At 42.2% G+C, this 20752-nt stretch overlaps 1 protein-coding gene across 4 annotated transcripts; it reads left to right on the plus strand.

Moving 5' to 3' along the window:
* The first annotated feature begins 2039 nt into the window (after nucleotides 1-2039).
* Nucleotides 2040-5932, plus strand: LOC123080684 (alpha-1,3-mannosyl-glycoprotein 2-beta-N-acetylglucosaminyltransferase). 4 transcript variants are annotated; one of them, XR_006438515.1, is made up of 16 exons: nucleotides 2040-2206; nucleotides 2374-2430; nucleotides 2508-2596; nucleotides 2815-2860; nucleotides 2946-3008; nucleotides 3576-3642; nucleotides 3725-3793; nucleotides 3876-3945; nucleotides 4054-4115; nucleotides 4200-4290; nucleotides 4385-4478; nucleotides 4623-4685; nucleotides 4776-4814; nucleotides 4892-5062; nucleotides 5263-5443; nucleotides 5549-5932. XR_006438515.1 is itself a non-coding variant. In XM_044503618.1 (16 exons), the coding sequence occupies exons 1-15, from the start codon at nucleotides 2135-2137 to the stop codon at nucleotides 5371-5373; spliced, it is 1164 nt and encodes a 387-aa protein (XP_044359553.1). In that variant the 5' UTR covers nucleotides 2040-2134; the 3' UTR covers nucleotides 5374-5388; nucleotides 5475-5932. The 4 variants fall into 4 exon arrangements, 2 of the variants coding, with proteins under 2 accessions (XP_044359553.1, XP_044359554.1); XR_006438516.1 differs by having other exon boundaries at nucleotides 5619-5932; XM_044503618.1 differs by having other exon boundaries at nucleotides 5263-5388; nucleotides 5475-5932.
* The last annotated feature ends 14820 nt before the right edge of the window (nucleotides 5933-20752 follow it).

Here is a 20752-nt window from a genome sequence, read left to right on the forward strand (position 1 = left end):
AGACCACTGCCTTGTTGAAGAGGACGGGCGTCATCGTCAAGAAACTTAAGGACGAAAATGGCATGCTCCGCATCGAGCGCGAAAGGCTGGTGGAGGAATCTGTGGATGCTTTCAAGCAGGATATTGAGGAAACGAAAGAGTTCATCGCCACTCGCCGCGAGAACCAGTCTCCGCGGCCTACAACAACGCATCAAGAAAGTAGAGATCAGCGAGCCGGATCGTTGTCTGCGTCTTTCCTTCTTCTTTTGCCCTTATGTATTTCGGACATTGCCGCATGTGGCATTTTTAATTACCTTCCTAAATATGTAAGACAATTATTATCCACTGTCATCGTCCTTATATATTCAAGGGCGCGGTGGACCTCGGCCCTTGCCGATGAGAGGTCTCTGCTTTCAGTTGTTCCTTCGTGTTTTGTTTGGGTTTGTGTTCTGCTCAAGAAGACGAGACGGCGGCGGCTCCCTGAAGATGGAATAAGGTTCTCCCTACCTAGCCTCCGACCCGATGGTGAATCTAGCATCGTCGCTGGGCGTGTGGAGATGTGTCTCCGACAAATCTGTCCTTGGTGGATTTGCTCGGATCTGGTTGTAGTTCGTCTACGTTCATGTGTTTTCAGATTGGATCCTTCCGATCTACGCTACGCTTCATCGGCGGCGGTTGCTGTTCTGCTGTGCTGGTTCTATGGGGTCTTAGCACGATGTCTTCCCGATTGTCTACTAAAACAAGTTTTGCCCAGCTCCGACGAGGGAGGAGCAATGACGGCGGCGTGCCTCCGGTTTGCTTCAGTGCTTGTAGTCGTCGCTAGGTTGTCTACGAATCTGGATTTAATTTTTATTATTTCTGGTGTTTGTTGTACTGTCATGATTAAAGATGAATAGAACGGAAGTTTTCTTGCAAAAAAATAATAATATTATCTCTGTCCCAGAAAGTTGGTCTTACATTTTATTAAAAGATATATCAGTATCTAGATACATCCGTATCTAGACAAATCTAATACAAGCTTTTTTGAGGGGGGAGTGAGTACTACAAAGTATATAATACACTAATAATTTTATTATGTGCCAAGCCTTAAGATTAATATGGACATTCTAGATCTGTCACTTTTGTGAAAACAACCCTATAGATAACGATGCTCCTAAATGAAACCGGTTGAGCGAATATTCCACATACTGACCATAGGCATTTCTTATTTTTGGACACCGTGGCCGCCCGAGTCCCGTCTCCACCTTACTCGATTTGATAATTCTTGTCGTGGACATGGCAATTTGTGTATAGTTGAAGGGTCACGATGTGTGTACAGAGTGAGTGCAGTGTGTGCTGCCAGTCAGATGGATATTATCCGTTACTCAAGTTTACTACTCTTGCCGGCTACGTAGTATGAGCCAAGACACAACTTATAAACATGGTTGGCGGAAGAAAGAGACGGCTCCCACCTTGTCGATAGTTCACAACATGCATCTTCTTCTCCAAAGTTGCGACCTAGGGGGCAGCGAAGAAAGGAAGCCCTCCCAACTTGCTCCCGCGGGCAACCTGGGAGGTAACCCTAGCCGCCACCACTTCTCGTTGTCGTCCCTGGCTTCCCACCCCTCGCCGTCATCGGTGGCATCGCTGGCCAAAGGTCACGCGGTGTAGGTGGTGGCGGGGCGGCTCCGTCCCTCGCGATGTGGTGCCCAATCAAACCAATGCAAAAGAGAAGTATATCCTAGTTTTATAACCCTAACCCTATATAAGTACCTCATGTTTGATGCAAAGAAGGCATAGGAGCTCGAACGCTCCAAGTAACCATGCAGGAGAGGAATTGCAACTACGACGAACCTCGGTAGGGCGAGGCGTCACTCGAGAGGGTCGACTGGGAGAGAACTCATCTTATACGGTCCAACCAAACCCGACTCTGCCTCGTCGGCACGCGGCGCGTGCCTCCCCCGCCATGTCATCGCTGCATGCGGGCCCCAACGAAGTGTGGTACCAGTTCGTCGACCTAGTTTCAGTTGTGGGGTTTTTGTGTAATTTCCATGTGAAATCCTTCTCGCAGGAAAAAAAACTCCATTGTAACGCAAAGCAGTGTGTGTTACAGGAGCGGAGTCAAGTCAGGCCGGGGACTGCTCTTCCTCCGCCACGTACGGCCTGCTCGCCCGCGATGGTTCCTAATCCGCGTCACATCCGCCGCCTCCTCCTCGTCGCCGCCGCCGGGGCCTTCATCTACATCCAAGTAAACCCCTCCCTCCCTCCTTTGCTCTGCTCTCTCCGCGGATCAGATCCATCCGGCTCAGCCAGTCGCCGGCCGGGGATCTGGTCGCCTCTACCTCATCTTCTCCACCCGCAAATCAGATTAGCCGAGTAGATTTCCCCTTGATTCGGTTTCTCCTTTCTGTTCAGGTGCGGCACTTTTCTGCCCAGTCTCATGACGCCGGCCGCCTCGCCCTCGCGGGAGCAGTAAGCCCCCTCCTCCTCTCCAGTATCACGCTCATTCCAGGGCATAATCCAAGATGTTAACCTGTTCTGCCCTACAGGATCAGCCTGATCTCTCTGTTGCCGCTGTTGTCATAATGGCTTGCAATCGACCAGACTACTTGCACAGGACAGTTGAATCTATCCTCAAGTACGATTTGTCTCCATTCCTCTGTTTTCCAGAAACGAAAATTTTCCGATGCTGTTACATGTTGATGAGAGCCCACTCAGTCGATGACACCTATGTTTATTAGTATATGTGAAATCAAAATGCACTCTTGTCACCTCACTGGTCATACACCATGTAGCTTCAGTTTGTACTTTGTAGAACACACTTCCTGACCAAATGATGGACAATAACTCTTCCAGGTATCAGAAAGCAGTTGCTTCAAAGTTCCCACTATTTATATCACAGGTAATGCTAATAGCAATTTCAGTTCTTGTTCTCAGTCTCTTTAAGTGTGTGGAATGATATTTTACATTGCTTCTTCCAATTGCAGGATGGAACAAATGGAGAAGTAAAAAATAAGGCCTTGAGTTATACCCAAATAACATTTATGCAGGTGTGGAAAGAAACACTTGCTCTATGCTTAATTGCCTCATACTATAACAGAACATGCTCTGCTTCTCCTGTAATATTGCTAGCATAGCTGATACATGTTATTGCATGACTGCTTACTCTAAGTAGCCATATGAGTGCAAAAATACAAATAAAAATAAAAATAGAAAATTTGGCCTGCAAGAAGCTGTAGATGTACCAAGAGCTGGTAGCGAATCTAGATGGAGGTAGGACTTGAAGCGTATTGCCAGTTTTAACTTCTTGAGGAGATTATTTTGGTACTGGGGAAGTAGGTTATGTAGGTGGATGTCAAATGAGCGATGTCAATGGTCCAAATATGAAATGGTCCACCCCTGGTACAGCATCAATTGGAACTGCTACCCTTGAGAAAACCATGTAATGCGGGGGGAAGGGGTGGGGCTGGGAGGATATTGGATCTGGATGATTGCACCTTTTATTATTTCAGTCTTCTCTAAATAGCATTTACAGTACTTCTCTAGGCATACAGGCTACCAGCAAATGATTTGTTTAGCTAGCACTCAGTGTTCCTTTTCCCTTTGATGTGGTGCAGCATGTAGATCTTGAACCTGTGCACACTGAAAGTCCAGGGGAACACATTGCATATTACAAGATAGCTAGTAGGTGGTCCTCAATTGATGCGTGTTTTCTTAAGGCTGATGAAATAATTGATTTTTGTTCTAACGATGTTTCTCAATTCAGACCACTACAAATGGGCCTTGGACGAGCTATTCACTAAGCGTAATTTTCGTCGAGTAATCATTCTGGAAGGTCTGATCTTTTTTATGATTCTTCGACTGTCTTGTTCTTACATATATTTGTGCATCTCATTTCCATGGTTTATGGTTAATAGATGACATGGAGATCGCCCCAGATTTCTTCGACTACTTCGAGGCTGCAGCGAAATTACTTGATACTGACAAGTATGTTACAACTGTACTCCGACTATAGATGGCAAAGGCAATTGATTAATATCAAGTGTGTCTAATTAGGCTACTGTAACTGTTGTTGTTGTTGTTCTGGTATTGTAGGTCGATAATGGCTGTTTCTTCTTGGAATGACAATGGGCAAAAGCAGTTCGTTTATGACCCAAGTTAGTATTCTGATAGGCCTTTGTTCAACTTTGTTTCCGCATTGATAGGGAAAGTTACTCATTTTTCTAGATAATGCATTGCAGAAGCTCTTTACCGTTCGGACTTCTTTCCTGGGCTTGGATGGATGCTAACAAAGTCAACATGGATGGAGCTGTCACCAAAGTGGCCCAAAGCATATCCTTACTGTTGCCTACTGATTCTTAGATTAGCAGATATGCTTTTTTTTTTCTACCTTGTACCAGCTGTTTCTTCCTTGACCAGAGTTTACTTATTGGGATGATTGGGTGAGGCTAAAGGAGGTACACAAAGATCGACAATTTATTCGACCAGAAGTATGCAGGACATACAACTTTGGCGAGCATGTATGTTGGCTACTCTATGACAATGCAAATTTATGGCTGCATTTTTGCATGTAGTAACAACCAGCTGATTAGCCCTTGACTATTTGGGTCATTGACTATGGATTTCTGGCATGTAACACTTGTGTTTTTATTCGTCCACTCCAGGGATCAAGCATGGGACAATTCTTCGACCAGTACTTGAAACCAATCAAGTTAAATGATGCTCATGTATGCAAATCTTCTCATATATTTCAGTTTGTACAAAATTTATAAGCTCTTTGTTGCTGAGATTTACCTGTGCCCCTTTTATGGCCACAGATTGACTGGAACTCCGAGGACCTGAGCTACCTCTCGGAGGTAAGAGTTAATCTGTTCCTCAGAGAGAAAGTTGCTTTTTCCATAAGAGTGTCTAATGCTTGTATTGGTAACATTAGGACAAGTTCTTGATCAAATTTGGGAAAGATGTCGCTAATGCCACACCTGTGCATGGATCCGATGATTTGTTGAAGGCCCACAATCTGTATGTGGACGTAAGGATTCAGTATAACGACCAGGGCGATTTCGAGCGTGTAGCTCGTCAGTTTGGAGTATTTGAAGAGTGGAAGGTTCCCTTGCTAACTCAATTTAATTTGTTTATGTTTCGTTCTCGAGTATGGCAAGTGATAAATCTCTGAGTGGTGATTCTTTGCTCTATTAGCAAATGCAATTTTGCATTTGAACTGGAAATGCGTAAGAACCTGAGTAATAGTAGTCTTCCGGTGCAAAACATTATTGTTCATTATTATTTTTCCTGCCATTTTCCAAGGACGGTGTTCCACGGGCAGCTTACAAGGGCGTGGTGGTCTTCCGATACAAAAGCAGTCGAAGACGAATATACCTTGTTGGCCCTGACTCTCTTCGTCAACTTGGGGTTTAGCTTAGCAGTGCCGAGGTGGGAAATTTCTCTATTGACTCCCTGTGTATCGCTGTCATTACTCGTTACTGAGGTAATTAATTGTTCTCCGCTTGTCGTTCAAGATTCACACAGCATGCTGTGTGGTTGAAAATCCGATTCTTCAAGTCGTGGCATCATAGGGACGTTGTACGTTCAGATTTTCAGATACATGTCAGCAATATAAAGTATTAATTGAACAACATACGTTGGTATATGACGGCCAACAGTGATACCTGGAGCTACGGCATGCTGCTCTATGAGCTCATCACGGGGCACCGGCGTGTCGATGGGAAACCGACCAGAGGACGAGCAGAAGGTGCTGGACTGGGCGAAGCCATATCGTCTAGGTGTTGATCTGAATCCTTTTTTCTTGACATCTATACCTGAATAGTTGAACCTACACTAGTATATGTGCTGGTGTATTGAGTGATCTATTCCACCCAAAAGAATGACAGTCTGCAGCTTCAGATGTAAATGTAGATTATTTATATGTTGCAATCCAAACAACTCGATGCATTGGCATCCATCTACATTTTTTGAATGGCACGAAACATATTTTTTGAATTATGGCAACATTTTTTTAACATTTTATCGACATTTCTTAAAAATACCACAAACATTTTTTAGAAACATGTGAACATTTTTTGAAATAAAATGTTCATTTTTATACTGTATGCAATATAGTTTTAGTTAACTACACGAATATTTTTTACATTGTAGAAATATTTTTGAACAGTGCCGTGAAGATTTTCTAGAGAAATGTGAATTTTTGTTTAATCTGATGAACATTTCTCTTAATGCTATATCATTTTCTAAAGGATACACAACATTTTTCTAACACTGCATGAACATTTTGTGAACGTGCACGTTTTATATAAATTGAAATTTCGAAATATTTATTCAGAATATTTCAAAATATAAACCAAAATAAAAATAAATGAAAAAACAAAAAAAGGAAATTAAAAAGGAAAGGAAAGAAAGCAACACGCTAAAATGACGGACGCCTCGTGCTGTTAGGCCTGGCCCGTCTGCACAAGATGCAGGGAGCGCACCGGCCTCGCTACAAGCGGAACACACGCTAAGAAAATTAAAAAGATTGTCTTGAACACGCTGAGAGTATAACAAAAACAACCTCGAACTTGAGAAACACTACAATACAGTATTTATACAGTCCTACGTAATTGTTATATCCTAAGTTGAGGTCTAATTAAAAACACCAGTGAGTCAAACCATTGAGGAATTATTAATACGCACACATAATATTCAGGGAATCGTTTGGCAATGGCGCACCGGCCGGTTGCGTCCACGCGTAAACGCGCCCAGCGACTCGCCTAGCGACACGTAGGATGGGGGGCCTGCCCACGCGCGTCTTCTCCCTCCTGCCTTTTCTCTTCTTCCTCTCGGTCATCTCGCTCTTCTCTCTCCCCGTTGCGATGGTCAACCTGTCGCCCATGCCGGAGGCCTCCCAGGGGCGCCGCCGTCATGGAAATCAGCCGATCTGGCTGCACTCGACCAGATCCGCGCGGATCCGCATGCATCGAAGCTCTGCATACCTCGCCGGACCCGGCCACGCCGGAGCTGCAACCAGCCATGGCAGACTACACCCCGCGGCGAATTTTTGTTGGAACCGGTTGTAGCAAATTCAATCGCCGGTGGTAGCAAAAATCTACTACGGTTGCAGCAAAACGGCATCATCGTCATCGTGGGGGTCGCAGCTGAGATAAGAAGTTTGAAGCTTTTTTCAATGCGGTTGTAACTTTTATAACTGTCGGTTGCAACTTTTCGTTTTTCGTCCATGGCTTCGTTTCCACGGTTGAAACTTTTTTTATAGTCGGATGAAGCTTTTTTCATCACTAGATGAAGTTTTTTCTGTCACCGGCCCGCAAAGCCGTTTGTTCGCGAACTGCAAATGCGTTTTGCGGGCCAGTCGGATGTGGGGTCTGCTAGAGATGCTCTAAACACATCTATGGAGGAGATCTCTCCATACTCTTTTATAATCAAGAGTAGCATGATTTTTTTTAAATATGTCGCCCGGGCCGATACGCGGCCTATGTAAGTGGCATACCCAAACCGTATTAGGTGCTGCCAACTTTTTCTCTTTCTTTTTAATCTTTAAAAAATGTGCCCCATGGGAGATTCAAAATTTAACCGGCAAAGTTTTCTTCAAGTTCTACTAACCAATCGGGACATGTTACTTGTTGTGCCCACTTGCTTTCTTTTTTGCATTTTATGTGGCAAATGTAATTTCGTGAACTTTAAAGCCGGCTTTTTGCGTGTTTTTAAAAAGGGTTTTGCTCTGTTTTATTCTGAATTTTATTTTTATTTTTTATATTTTGTTTTTTCCCAGATGCCTGAACTTTTTAAAACAAAAAATATTTAAATTCTTTGTGAATCTTTTTCAATTTCTCGAGCTTATTTTTGCAACATTTTTAGTGATTTTTTTAAAATATGAAAATTTTCGAATCTGTGAAGATTATTTTAAAATTGATGAACTTTTCAAATCCGTGAACCCTTGTTCAGGCCCAATAGGCGTCCAATGGGAGAGATTCGATCACCTAGTTGGGCAAAGGCGTAAGCAGTTTTTTTTATTTCTATTTTTTTATTTTTTCTTCTCTTTTTATGTTTATTCATTTTTATCCTTTTTGAACGTTATTATTATATTTGAAACCTGTTCAAAAATTTGAAATATTGTTTAAAGTACCAAAAAATGTTCTTGTTACCAGATATTATTTATAATTTTAGAAAATATTCTGTAATTTAAAAATCTTCCCCATTTTGGAATTTTTGTTAGCAAATTTGAGCAATGTTCACAATTTTAGAAAAGTATGTGGTTTACAAATGTGGGTTTAAATTTTTCATCAATTGGTTGGAATTTGTTAACAATTTTGGAAAAAGTGTTCAAGTTTGTAATATTTTCATAAACAATTTGAAATTCCAAAATTATTAAAAAATCAAGAAATGATTAAGACGTAAGAAGATGTTCATGAATGATGGAAATTGCAAATAACAGAAGCATTCAAATTAGAAAATAAAAACTACCTGCTCACGGATGCACCCTTCTGGCCTAGTCTGACACACTCCTCTTAACTGGTGTCTTTTTGGACTATGTACAAATGACCCAAGTTCTTGCAACAGTCTGGCACAGACATATGAGGCATCCATTGCAGGTTTGAACGACTTCTAACACCGTTTGAACGTTGCTACACTTCCGGCCATTTATCGGTCCTTTTTCACCGAGAAAACTCCAGAAAATGCAAAACTTGAATTAGTCATAGAAGTAGGTGGAAAATATTTGAGGCCATTTGACGGATATCCGAAAACAACATGCTTTCAGACGGACCATTGTGGACTACCCGAACACACTCCGTTGAACATGGTCCATTTTGGGACATCCTTAAAATAACCCCAACTTTTGCAGGTTGGTAGCATGCCCATGGTACGCATTTACGTCCGGTTTGAACTGTGATACGTCTGGCCATTTATCAGCCTTTTTTACCCTAGAAAACTCCAAAAAATTGCAAAACTTGTTGAAAACACATACAACTTGGCATGATGCCTTGCATTGGTCATACAACATCATGAAAAAATGGGCCGATTTAAGGGATGTCGAGAAACGAGGTGCTCCCAAATGGACCCTTTTGGCCTACTCAAACACTCTCTGTTAAACATGGTATTTTTCTGGAAATCTCAAGACTGGCCCCAACTTTTGCAAGAAGGTAGGCATGCCCATGTTAGGCATCCATACCTGGTTTAAACGACTTCCGACACCGTATGCACGTTGCTACATGTCCGACCATTTATCAGCCTTTTATCATCGAATAATCCAGAAAATGTAAAATTTGTCAAAAACCCAAACAACTTGAGTTGGTGCGTTGAATTGGTCATAAAAAGGCCATGAGAAAAATTAGTGGGAGTTGCCTGAGTATTCACGTGCCGTCTCTTAGCCTAAGAAATGGCACGTGAATACTCAGGCAACTTCCATGCCATATTGGCCTAACTTCCTGTTGGATTATGAATAGTTAACATTATTTCTCAAAATCAGCTCACAGACACAATCAACATTTGACACATATAGCTAACAAGGAGGTTCACAACTTGTCTACACACTTGGTGTTCCGATGCTACAAGCTTTGTCGCTAATGTGATATTCCTACCACTCCCTGTAACACGAGCATGACATTTTATTTTGGTGTTACAGCTCCTATTATAGATGGTGAACGTCTGAAGAGGCATGTGTTTTAGAGGGTCCATTTGCATCTTGTACGTACACACGACTATACAACCAGATGATAACAATCCTGGAATGACAATCTTGAGGTGGATTTATGAAGAACTTCCAACTGAATACAAGGAAAGGCGGCAAATATTGTACTTCCTTCATCCCGTTATTTATTCATGGCTGGCCATGACCACACTAGGCAGGCTCTTCTTAAGCGGAGGGTCAATTTTCTATGAGAAGCTCTCCGTCGTCATTGATTAGTTTCCCCGACTGGATGACATCCACCATTCCTACGGTGATCTCCTTCATGTGCTCTGAAACAAGGATAGTTACAAACTTCCCTTGGGTCATATCAACACAGCTATAAATATCATTGCAAAGATCTCCAAGGACTGAGGCTGCTCTACTTAATTATGAGGTACCCTATACCAGTGCAAGTGCCTGAAGGTAACAACACTAGGTCGCATGTGTACTGTTCTAAAGCGCATCAGTCCTAACCTGGCATACCTGGAGTAGATCAGACAACACATGACCAGGCTTCCATCAATAGACCCAAACACCTGTACTATCTTGATTTGTGAATTATCCAAATATTGGGAAGAGCTCTTTCATGAACAAGGTTACAAGGGCATTTGTGGACATACAACCTTATGCTTTCATGACAAAATCCCTTTTCGCTCGCCATACAGATTATAAGTATTTGGGTTACCAAGTGATTGATACTCCAGGTATCCTTGACCGGCCTTTTGAAGAAACGAACATCATATAGTTGTGCACTATCACTGCTCTTGTCCACTTGAGGGTTGTTGTGCTGTTCTTCTTCAACATCTCTGGGTCTTGTGGGTACACTATTGCTCAGCAAGCTGAACTCTTCTACTGTATAGAATCCTTGTTCATGAATAAGCCTCTAGTCATTGTGTGCAAGAAGACTGATTTGCAGCCGCTTGTCGGGCCTTCTAAAGAGGATATGAAGCTGGTAATGGAGATAAAGGCAGATGCCTCTCACTTCTATGCACGCATCAACTCCACCTAATTAGTCCTACATTGCTCATGTTTTACTTCTCTACTATCTCCTCTTGAATCATTAGTTCATGATTCTATCCATGTTTTACTAATGTTGTCTTGGAGAAAGCAAAGATGGCTAGGTAGAGCAGTAGAGACATAGTAGGCACCTCATGCTTTTATAACAAAGGATGATGCTCAGATCAAAATTTTGACTTTCGAAACCAACAAAATATCGCTCACCCTTGAAAGCACCGAAATTTCAAAAAACATTTCGAGCAGATTAACGAAATATTTATTTAAATTTAGATAAATTCGAATTTAAAGTATTGAATAAATTATTCTTAAGAAATATTCTCGCACCAGAACTCATCTATCCTAATGGTGCGTCTGTTACGTAGACCAAGGTACAAAACCTAGTAACCTAACTATTTTTGCCAAATTTTTGTAGAGCAGGAATAACTAAAAACTAAAAAACAAAATGAGCATATCTAGGTTTCGAACCGTAGGGCTGAAGGACGGAAGAACAACTGCCTACCACCGTGCTAAGCAAATGGGTATAATTTTTGATTGATTCAACCTGTCTTTCGTAAGTGTTATTAAACCAAAATAACTTAAATGAAACACAAATATTTCGAGGGCCCTCGAATTGAGTGAAATTTTGGAAATTTTATCGAATATTTTTTCCTTCGCAGAGATGGCCAACATGCCATATCTTCCGCGCCTAATACAATTTCAGTATATCTTTATACTCCATAGTTTTGGTATGCTAAATTGCTAATTCATGTCTTACATGAAGAGATCGTTGTTCGACGATTTCACTGGTGTGATCTGTCCACTGCTTGGTTGTCACTTGATGTACTGATACAATTGGAATCGTGTTTATACAAGTGAATAGCTTTGAGGACTATTTCTACTAAGTTGATTTTAGTTAGCATTCTTTTCTTTCCAAATGATGCCTTCATGCTGTGGTCATCCATGATTCAATGATAACAAGATTTGTTACAAAAACATAATTGTGCTTTCAACTATTTCTTTTGGAAACATGCATATACATAAAAATATGTGCTTATATGCAGTTTACAATGTGATATCCTATATTAATTACATTGCATGTACTTTTTTTCCCTTTGCAGTTCTCTGGAGACTAGCCAATGGATGTCTTCAAAAAAGTTGATGGTGGAAGTTTCGGTAGAGTGACTGTTCCAGCAGCAACGCAATTTGGCATGGATCAATCACATATATGGGCATATTTTTACTAGAATTAAATGCGTATCCTTGCCAGCATATGAGAGAAAAGGTGTCCAACGCACTCGAACAAGTCAGATGGTAGTCATACGTGTCCCACGAGTGCTTCTGCAAAAGCAAATGTGTAGAATATTATTAGCAACCTAAAACTAGATCCTTAATTAGTTGACTAGTTCTAATGAAATCACATTAAATAGTTGTAATAGACTAACCTCTCTAAATTGCCCATGTATTTTGAAGATGCCTATGCTCATCATAACAGTATGGATGGAATAGAAAGGAATAGTTTCACTCCTGATGCCTCCTAATCCTGATATGCAACGGCATGTGCATGCATCCTAAGACAGACCATGATTGTCACCCAAAAATCACACTAAAATAAGATGATTTGTGCGAGCCATGTGGAAGTGTGTGTGTTACTTGTTAGTACATCAATGAGTTGTCTGATTTATACTAGGCATTTTGTCCTAGCTAGCTGATAAATTCTGGTAGGTAGTCTTGAATGATTGTTTCAGTTTTTTGCACTGTTGTCTCAAGAATCCACAAAGGGTATGGAAGATCAGGTTTACTTTTATTTATCATGTTTCTTTTTGAGTGTGAACTGCTTTGGTCGGATAGAATCCAAATCTCTAGGGCTTCATTTGAATGGAGGCGCTACGATGGCGAAGTGTAAGACTGGGTGGCCGATCTAGTTATCTTGCTGTTAGGTTACATGTCAAATTCAATTTTTTTCAAATTATAACCAAAGTAATTTTTTTGAAGAATTTGTTTGATTATTTTGGCCGTTCAGACTGAACATGAGTCTTTCTACAATCAAAATGTAAAACTCTGGTACTAATCTTGTACTACTTGAAAATATCTTATGCACCAACTGCCCAGGTATGTTATTTTGATTCAAACCACAAACATCACACAGACCACTAGCTTAGATTATTTGTTGCCTAGATAACTGGAAAGCATTGTCTTTGCCGAGGAGATTGTAAGAGCATCTAGTGCCCCTTAGTGATTTTGGTGTATTGAAGACTTATAGGTTAAGGGACTAATGTGTGTATGAGTGTACACAGGTCTATAAGTCTATGAGGAGTTTGATATTTACAGAGAAAGTCGACCCCTAAAAATGAAGTTCTTCGACTGAAGACTTTGGATTTCTGAAGACTTTGAAAGTGAAGAAATTGATGTGACCTTAAAGACTTGGTATTCATTTGAGGAACATGAAGCGTGAAGACTTTTGTTTTCGTAGTTTCATTTTCTCTTTCTTGAATCATAGGAAACACCGTACTGTTAAAGGGGGTCGAGGAAATACTAAGGAAAAATTTCCATGTGATGCTCAACTCAAAATCCTACACCTACCAATCCCTTCGAGTGAAGCCATTGGAAATCTCATACAGTCCAGTCATATTCTTCAGTGACAGAGACTAAGTTCTTCTGGTCTCTGAGGAATTTGTTCTGACTGAGGAGTTAGGAATTCGCCAGTGCGGATTGCCTACACAATGAGGAACATGATAGCCCTGAGGAATTTGATACTCAAACTTCCGACCGTTGCTGTGCTATGCGCCAGCTGTCCCAAAATATCTACCCACCTAACGGTCATATCATTGAAGGGCATTTATGTCTTATCATGACGGGCTGCTCCCTAGGCTATAAATAGCCGCCCCCCTACAACCACTAGCTGGTTGGCTGCTCCGAGAGAAACTGACACTTGTCATTTGAGAGCATCCCATCCTCCGAGGACTTTGAGCGAAAATCATCAAGTGAGGAAAACCCAAACCCAAACACCTACAAACCCAAAGTGATTGAGCATCACTGAAGAGATTGATCCTGCGTGGATCCGACGCTTGTTATCTTTGAAGACTGTGCTTCTTCCAGACGGTTAGGCGTCATGGTTTAGAGCATCCAAGAGGAATTGTGGATCGCCGAGTGACTGAGTTTGCGAAGGTTCGGAAGTCACCTGAAGACTTACCACGAGTGATTGGGCGAGGTCTGTGTGACCTTAGCTCAAGGAGAATACGGTGAGGACTAGGTGTCCTGGACTGTGTTTTCAGGACTGGGTGTCCGGGACTGTGTGTCCTCAGGTTTAAATACCTAGCCGCTCCAACCAGATGTATGACTGAGACAACAGTTGGAACTGGTCTACCAAATCATTATCTTCACCAAGCCTATTGGTTCTAATTCCTCAACTCTTTCATTTCCTCATTACTGTGTTGTGTGCTTGTCATATCTGTGTTTGAAGACTTTGACTGAAGACGTTTTCAATTTCCTCAGTTCAGTTTCTTCAGTCTGTTTGTCTTCATCCTGTGCTATCCTGTGTTTACGCTTTCTGTACTCTGTGTTTGTCTTCATTTCATCATGATGACCATGCCTATGTTCTGCTATGCTTACTCTTGAGTACTTATTCCGCTGCAAATAGTTCTTCGCAAAGGAATTTCCTCACCCGCAAATTCCTCAGTGAAGAATTCATAAAAATCGCCTATTCATCCCCCCTCTAGTCGATATAATGCACTTTCTATTGGTATCAGAGCAAGGTACTCCCTTGTTCTGTTTGATTTTGGTTTAACCGCCTGGAGTTTTAGTTATGTCGACCGCAGGTATGAAGAAAGTGACATGCCCCATCTTTGATGGTCATGATTATCCCAAGTGGAAGGCCATGATGAGGAAACGCCTCATGGCAATGAACAGCGAGCTGTGGACCGTCACTGAGATTGGTCTTACCGATCTATGCAAGATGGCAGACACTGATGATATTCGCAAGTACACTCGACTTGACATCATGGGGAAGGATATCATCTGTTCCTGCCTATTCAGAGATGAATTCAGGCGCATTATGCATCTTTGCAATGCGAAGCTTATCTGGGACCGAATCTCTGACGTCTATGAAGGTCAACCCCTATGACTTTGCTCGCATTAGGAAGAGGCGTTTCTGGACTGCCAGCCAGGCAAATTTTTATTCCTCAGTGCTGTTCAACAAAGACAAAGTCTTCGATCATGAGCACATTCCTCACGTGGATATGGAATATCTGCCGTGCTTCGGGCCAGTCCTCGGTGTTCTTTACGACGCGGGACTGTTAAATTTCTGCACTGATATATGTGATTGGAATGAAGAGCTCATTCTTCAATTTTATGCAACTCTGCACATCACCGGAGACTCTGAAGATGTGAATTCATGGGTGCTGGACTGGATGTCTGAAAATACTCACTACAAGGCACCAGCTACTGAATTGCTTCGGGCTTTGCCACTCAGTCCTCCCCTTGAAGCTGCTCGTTGCGTCTACAGTGAACCTGAGCTTACAGATCACTATATGCAAGTGCTGATGAAGCCTTTGAAGCCAGGTCAGGCCCCAAGAAGAAAATTCCTTGTGAAGGAATTATTATATGTGCCTCGGACTGTCTATCGCATTCTGACGAAGACATTGAGTCCTATCAAGGGCCACGACTCGAATGAAGAAGAAGTCGTTGGCATCATGAAGAATCTGCTTTTCAATATCATTCATGGCGTTCCTGTCAACTTCCATGATTTCTTCATGAGGACTCTGGCCAATGTCGCAATGTCACCGTTTGAGTTGAAGCCTTATGCTCTGTGGATTATGAGATTCATCAGAACAAGGTCTTCACTCAACTACAAAGCTGATACACTGAACCATTGCAGCTACTTTCCCCCGATTGAACTCCTCAAATGGACATTTTCCTCAGCTGATGAAAAGGGCAAGGCTACGGCTGTCATTGATGAAGGCACTCGTCCATTGGATGGTCAATTTCGCAAGGCTGCATCCTACTTCACCAATGATGACTCTGCCACCCATGACTTTGCCGCCAACGCCACCAAGCCAAATCCTCAAGGCACAGCTCCCAGGGTGATGACTGACCGTGAGCTTCTCCTCAGTCTTCACCAGAAGGTTGATCGTAATCACAAATGGGTCAAGTGTTAGTTTGGTTGAATTCTTCACAACATGACTGCTACCCACAATGCAGTGAAGAAAAACCATTACTACCTTCATGAAACCCTCAACCGCACCTGGGCTGTTCTGTCACACATATATGGTGAAGAAGATCTGAAGAAAATGGGTCTCAAGGAAGATTTTGACTGGGCTGCACCTCCCCCGAAGAAGTACAAGAAGTTCAAGGTTCCTTCCTTGGTGGCCAGCTCCTATTCATCACGTGACACTAATGAACATGAACACTTGGACGACACTGCGGCAGGCCCTACTACAACAAACGACCCCAACAACGCTGACGCTCCTTCATCAACTTGATATTCTTCAGGGGCGTTAGTCCTCATTTTCGAACCTTTTGGTCATTCGATGACAAAGGGGGAGAACTTTGAGTTAGTCTTCAAGCGGGTCTATCTTATATGGGCTTATTTTTCTAAGTTACAACTCTCGTTCTTCTGATGACTTTGTTCGATCGAGTTGTAAATTTAAAACTCTATGGTGGCCTGATACTTTTGTTGTTTCTTCTGCATGCTTATTCCTCGTTAATGTTATTGCACGCATGCTGAATTACATCAGTCACCATATTTCATCATGCATTTCAAATTCTTCATATATTATGTCAAATGCGTGTATGAATTACAAGATATAGGGGGAGATCGCCATGATTCAACTCTTCAAGTGTGCATTGTTCAAAAGCAAATTCCTCACTATGCACATCTTCAGGGGGAGTTCTTCTATATCTTGCAATCAAATTCCTCAATATCAGTATTTACACTTCATATGTTTATCCCCGTTGAAAACTTAACCTATATTGTCATCAATTACCAAAAAGGGGGAGATTGTAAGTGCATCTAGAGCCCCTTAGTGATTTTGGTGTATTGAAGACTTATAAGTTAAGGGACTAATGTGTTTATGAGTGTACACAGGTCTATAAGTCTATGAGGAGTTTGATATTTACAGAGGAAGTCGACCCCTAAAAATGAAGTTCTTCGACTGAAGACTTTGGATTTCTGAAGACTTTGAAAGTGAAGAAATTGGTGTGACCTTGAAGACTTGGTATTCATTTGAGGAACATGAAGCGTGAAGACTTTTGTTTTCGTAGTTTCATTTTCTTTTTCTTGAGTCATAGGAAACACCGTACTGTTAAAGGGGCCGGGTCGAGGAAATACTAAGGAAATATTTCCATGTGATGCTCAACTCAAAATCCTACACCTACCAATCCCTTCGAGTGAAGCCATTGGAAATCTCATACAGTCCAGTCATATTCTTCAGTGACAGAGACTAAGTTCTTCTGGTCTCTGAGGAATTTGTTCTGACTGAGGAGTTAGGAATTCGCCAGTGCGGATTGCCTACACAGTGAGGAACATAATAGCCCTGAGGAATTTGATACTCAAACTTCCGACCGTTGCTGTGCTATGCGCCAGCTGTCCCAAAATGTCTACCCACCTAACGGTCATATCATTGAAGGGCATTTATGTCTTATCATGACGGGCTGCTCCCTAGGCTATAAATAGCCGCCCCCTACAACCACTAGCTGGTTGGCTGCTCCGAGAGAAACTGACACTTGTCATTTGAGAGCATCCCATCCTCCAAGGACTTTGAGCGAAAATCATCAAGTGAGGAAAACCCAAACCCAAACACCTACAAACCCAAAGTGATTGAGCATCACTGAAGAGATTGATCCTGCGTGGATCCGACGGTTGTTACCTTTGAAGACTGTGCTTCTTCCAGACGGTTAGGCGTCATGGTCTAGAACATCCAAGAGGAATTGTGGATCGTCGAGTGACCGAGTTTGCGAAGGTTCGGAAGTCACCTGAAGACTTACCACGAGTGATTGGGCGAGGTCTGTGTGACCTTAGCTCAAGGAGAATACGGTGAGGACTAGGTGTCCTGAACTGTGTGTTCAGGACTGGGTGTCCGGGACTGTGTGTCCTCAGGTTTAAATACCTAGCCGCTCCAACCAGATGTACGACTGAGACGGCAGTTGGAACTGGTCTACCAAATCATTGTCTTCACCAAGCCTACTGGTTCTAATTCCTCAACTCTTTCATTTCCTCATTATTGTGTTGTGTGCTTGTCATATCTGTGTTTGAAGACTTTGACTGAAGACTTTTTCAATTTCCTCAGTTCAATTTCTTTAGTCTGTTTGTCTTCATCCCGTGCTATCTTGTGTTTACGCTTTCTGTACTTTGTGTTTGTCTTCATTTCATCATGATGACCATGCCTATGTTCTGCTATGCTTACTCTTGAGTACTTATTCCGTTGCAAGTAGTTCTTCGCAAAGGAATTTCCTCACCCGCAAATTCTAGTCGATATAACGCACTTTCAGAGATGCATTTTGACCTAATCGTGGTGAAGTAGGAGATGACCTTTGTTTGGCAGGCACTCCTTGACAGCTTCGTCGACGTTGTAGTCCTCAGTCCACCTGTCTCCTCTTTGTGTCACCCTTGTCCAATGAGATAGTAGGCTAGCAGTGGCAGTGTCGACGAGGCCAAAATTGCGGCGCCCCCAAAGAATTTCTTCTCTGTGAGTACAAAAATGTCTATAAGAACACAAATCAGTGTGTGCTTATTATGCTTGCAACTATTTCTTAGGGAAACATGCATATACATAAAAAAAATGTGCTTATACATAGTTTAAAATGTGATACTGTATAGTAATTACATTGCTCGTGCTCTTTTTTCGCTTTGCAGGTTTTCTTAAGCTTGCCGATGAAAGTGTTCAAAGAAGTTGGAAGCTTCAGCAGAGTGATTATTCCAGCAGCAATGCTATTTGGCATGGCTCAGTCACCCACTATATCATGAGCCCAGGAAAATGTTGTTGCAAAGGCTGTTGCTCGCTACACTCTTTTTTTTTTCGAAAACTCAACCAAGCCAAGACGCAATGTCTAGGCCGTGGTTGGATCACTCAACTATCTCACGACCTCGAGGAAAAATGCCTAAGTGGTACACACCATCACCATGCCGGCATAGGCAAGATTGAACGCACGGTTGCACCACCGAGGCATGGATGACTGGATGAGAAATGCTTCTCCTTCTTTTTCAGATAAGACATACCATTCCATGGTGGTACATTGAGATGTTGGCTGCCACCGTCCAACATTCTTTGTGAACGAGACGTCACTCATCGAGCCAAAAAGAAAAAAATGCTGGCACACACTGCTTTGGATGTACGTATATATAAGTCTGGTCAAAATACAGAATTAGGTTGCGGCATTGTGTGCGTAGGTTAGCCCACTTGGTGCACTGGCTAATTAACTAGCTCGACTACCCATTTGCCCATTTTGACAAACTTGGTAAACTGGATCAAGACGCGCACTTTCCCCACGGACCACGGTTGGTTGGTGCACACCACGATGTGTATGTGCACGGAGGCAACCTCCTGCGCATTTTACCTGTTGATTCACATCTGGATCGAGATTAAATATGTGGTGTTCTGCCACAGAAAAACGATTTTTTCCACAAGCATGCAGGTTTTGATGAACTTTCAGTCTCACTGGGATGTACGCAGTGGTGTGTGTACGCTGCGTGATAAATTTTTTTTTTTGGAACGGAATATGCTGCGTGATAAGTATATACTGCTGCAACGTTGACATGACTGGCCCTCCCACTGGACAGTGGTGGGGAACTGGTGAAAGCACCTCATGTGCGATGCGAGGTGGCCATGCACACACAGACCCGGCCGCGTGATAGGCAGACCAGCGACTGATGGAAGGACGACAAGCATCTACCTTTAGCTCGATTGATGACCGGTTAATTACTACTCCTACCTTGGCAGCTACTGGCACTAGCTACAGCCTACCGTACAGTAGCTTAATTCAGACTTGGTAATAGTTGCCCTAGCTACAACCCTGGCTATGTTTGAGTGTTGCTACTCGATCAAAATACTATTTGAAGAATGTTGTAACCCTGAAGATCTCCTAGCACGCCTGTCGAATACAGCCTCCGTCCCACATTGCTTGTCTTAGATTTGTATAGACACAGATGTATCTAGACATGAAACTGTGTCTAGATACATCCATATCTAGACTAATTTAAGACAAATAATTTAGGACGGAAGAAGTATATAACCAGAGAACTCAATTCAGCAAACTTTGGATCACCAATCAAATGTGAGTTAATTTGTGGAATAATTCCGCACAAACTATATATCAATTTTCTGTCTTCCAGCATAATTGTGCACGATGTCAACAATCTAGCTACACTGCAGTGCGATTACGGTCGTCATCACAGGCATGATACAGACAGGATGCCATGGAATGAGCAGGGACCGTCGCGCTAATGCGCCGCACAGTAGGAGCGCTCAAGTATTTTTGCATGCTTCCCAAAACTGTACTATAGAAGCAGGCTCTAAACGGGAAGCAAAGATGCCCCCAGCATCGCGATTGTACGAGAGCACACACAAACAAGACGGAGCACACATATCAGTGCCAGAAGGGCATACCTGCAAAAACAGATGTGTACAATACTGTTAGCAACCTTACTTGATCACTTCTAACAAGGTAGAAGTATTACGTATTTTTACACTAACCTCTCTGGATCACATAGACATTTGGGAGATTTCTACATTGAACCTAACAGCTAAGATGCAGAATAGTGCAACGGTTTCGTTCCCAATGCCTCCTAATCCTAATGTGTATTGGTCAACTCTAAATACAAGACGAGTTGTGGGATCGGTGTGAGTCTTTTCTATTTATTTTTTCGCTCAAAAGTGTGATTCTTTTCTAGGGAGTACATGTATAGAGTTGGTTGGCTTATATTTGGAGTTTGTCATATGAGACACATTCCAGTAGCTAGGTAGTCTTGAATGATTGATTTTTTTTTTTTTTGCATGCCAAGAGTTCATAAAGTGTATAACATGTCCATGTGAATCGAATGATGATGTTACTATATTTTTAGCAAGAAAAGATATGTTGCACATGAGACATGTAAGTGATGATCATAAGGACAATTGTATGATTTATTGA

Source organism: Triticum aestivum, chromosome 3D (assembly GCF_018294505.1).
Source record: "Triticum aestivum cultivar Chinese Spring chromosome 3D, IWGSC CS RefSeq v2.1, whole genome shotgun sequence".
NCBI classification, from domain to species: domain Eukaryota; kingdom Viridiplantae; phylum Streptophyta; class Magnoliopsida; order Poales; family Poaceae; genus Triticum; species Triticum aestivum.

Coding starts and splice junctions, on each gene's coding strand:
- LOC123080684 (XM_044503618.1), top strand. CDS start 2,135: ATGGTTCCTAATCCGCGTCACATCCGCCGCCTCCTCCTCGTCGCCGCC. Junction 2,597..2,814: donor ACAGTTGAATCTATCCTCAA/GTACGATTTGTC, acceptor TAACTCTTCCAG/GTATCAGAAAGCAGTTGCTT. Junction 3,794..3,875: donor TCGAGTAATCATTCTGGAAG/GTCTGATCTTTT, acceptor TATGGTTAATAG/ATGACATGGAGATCGCCCCA.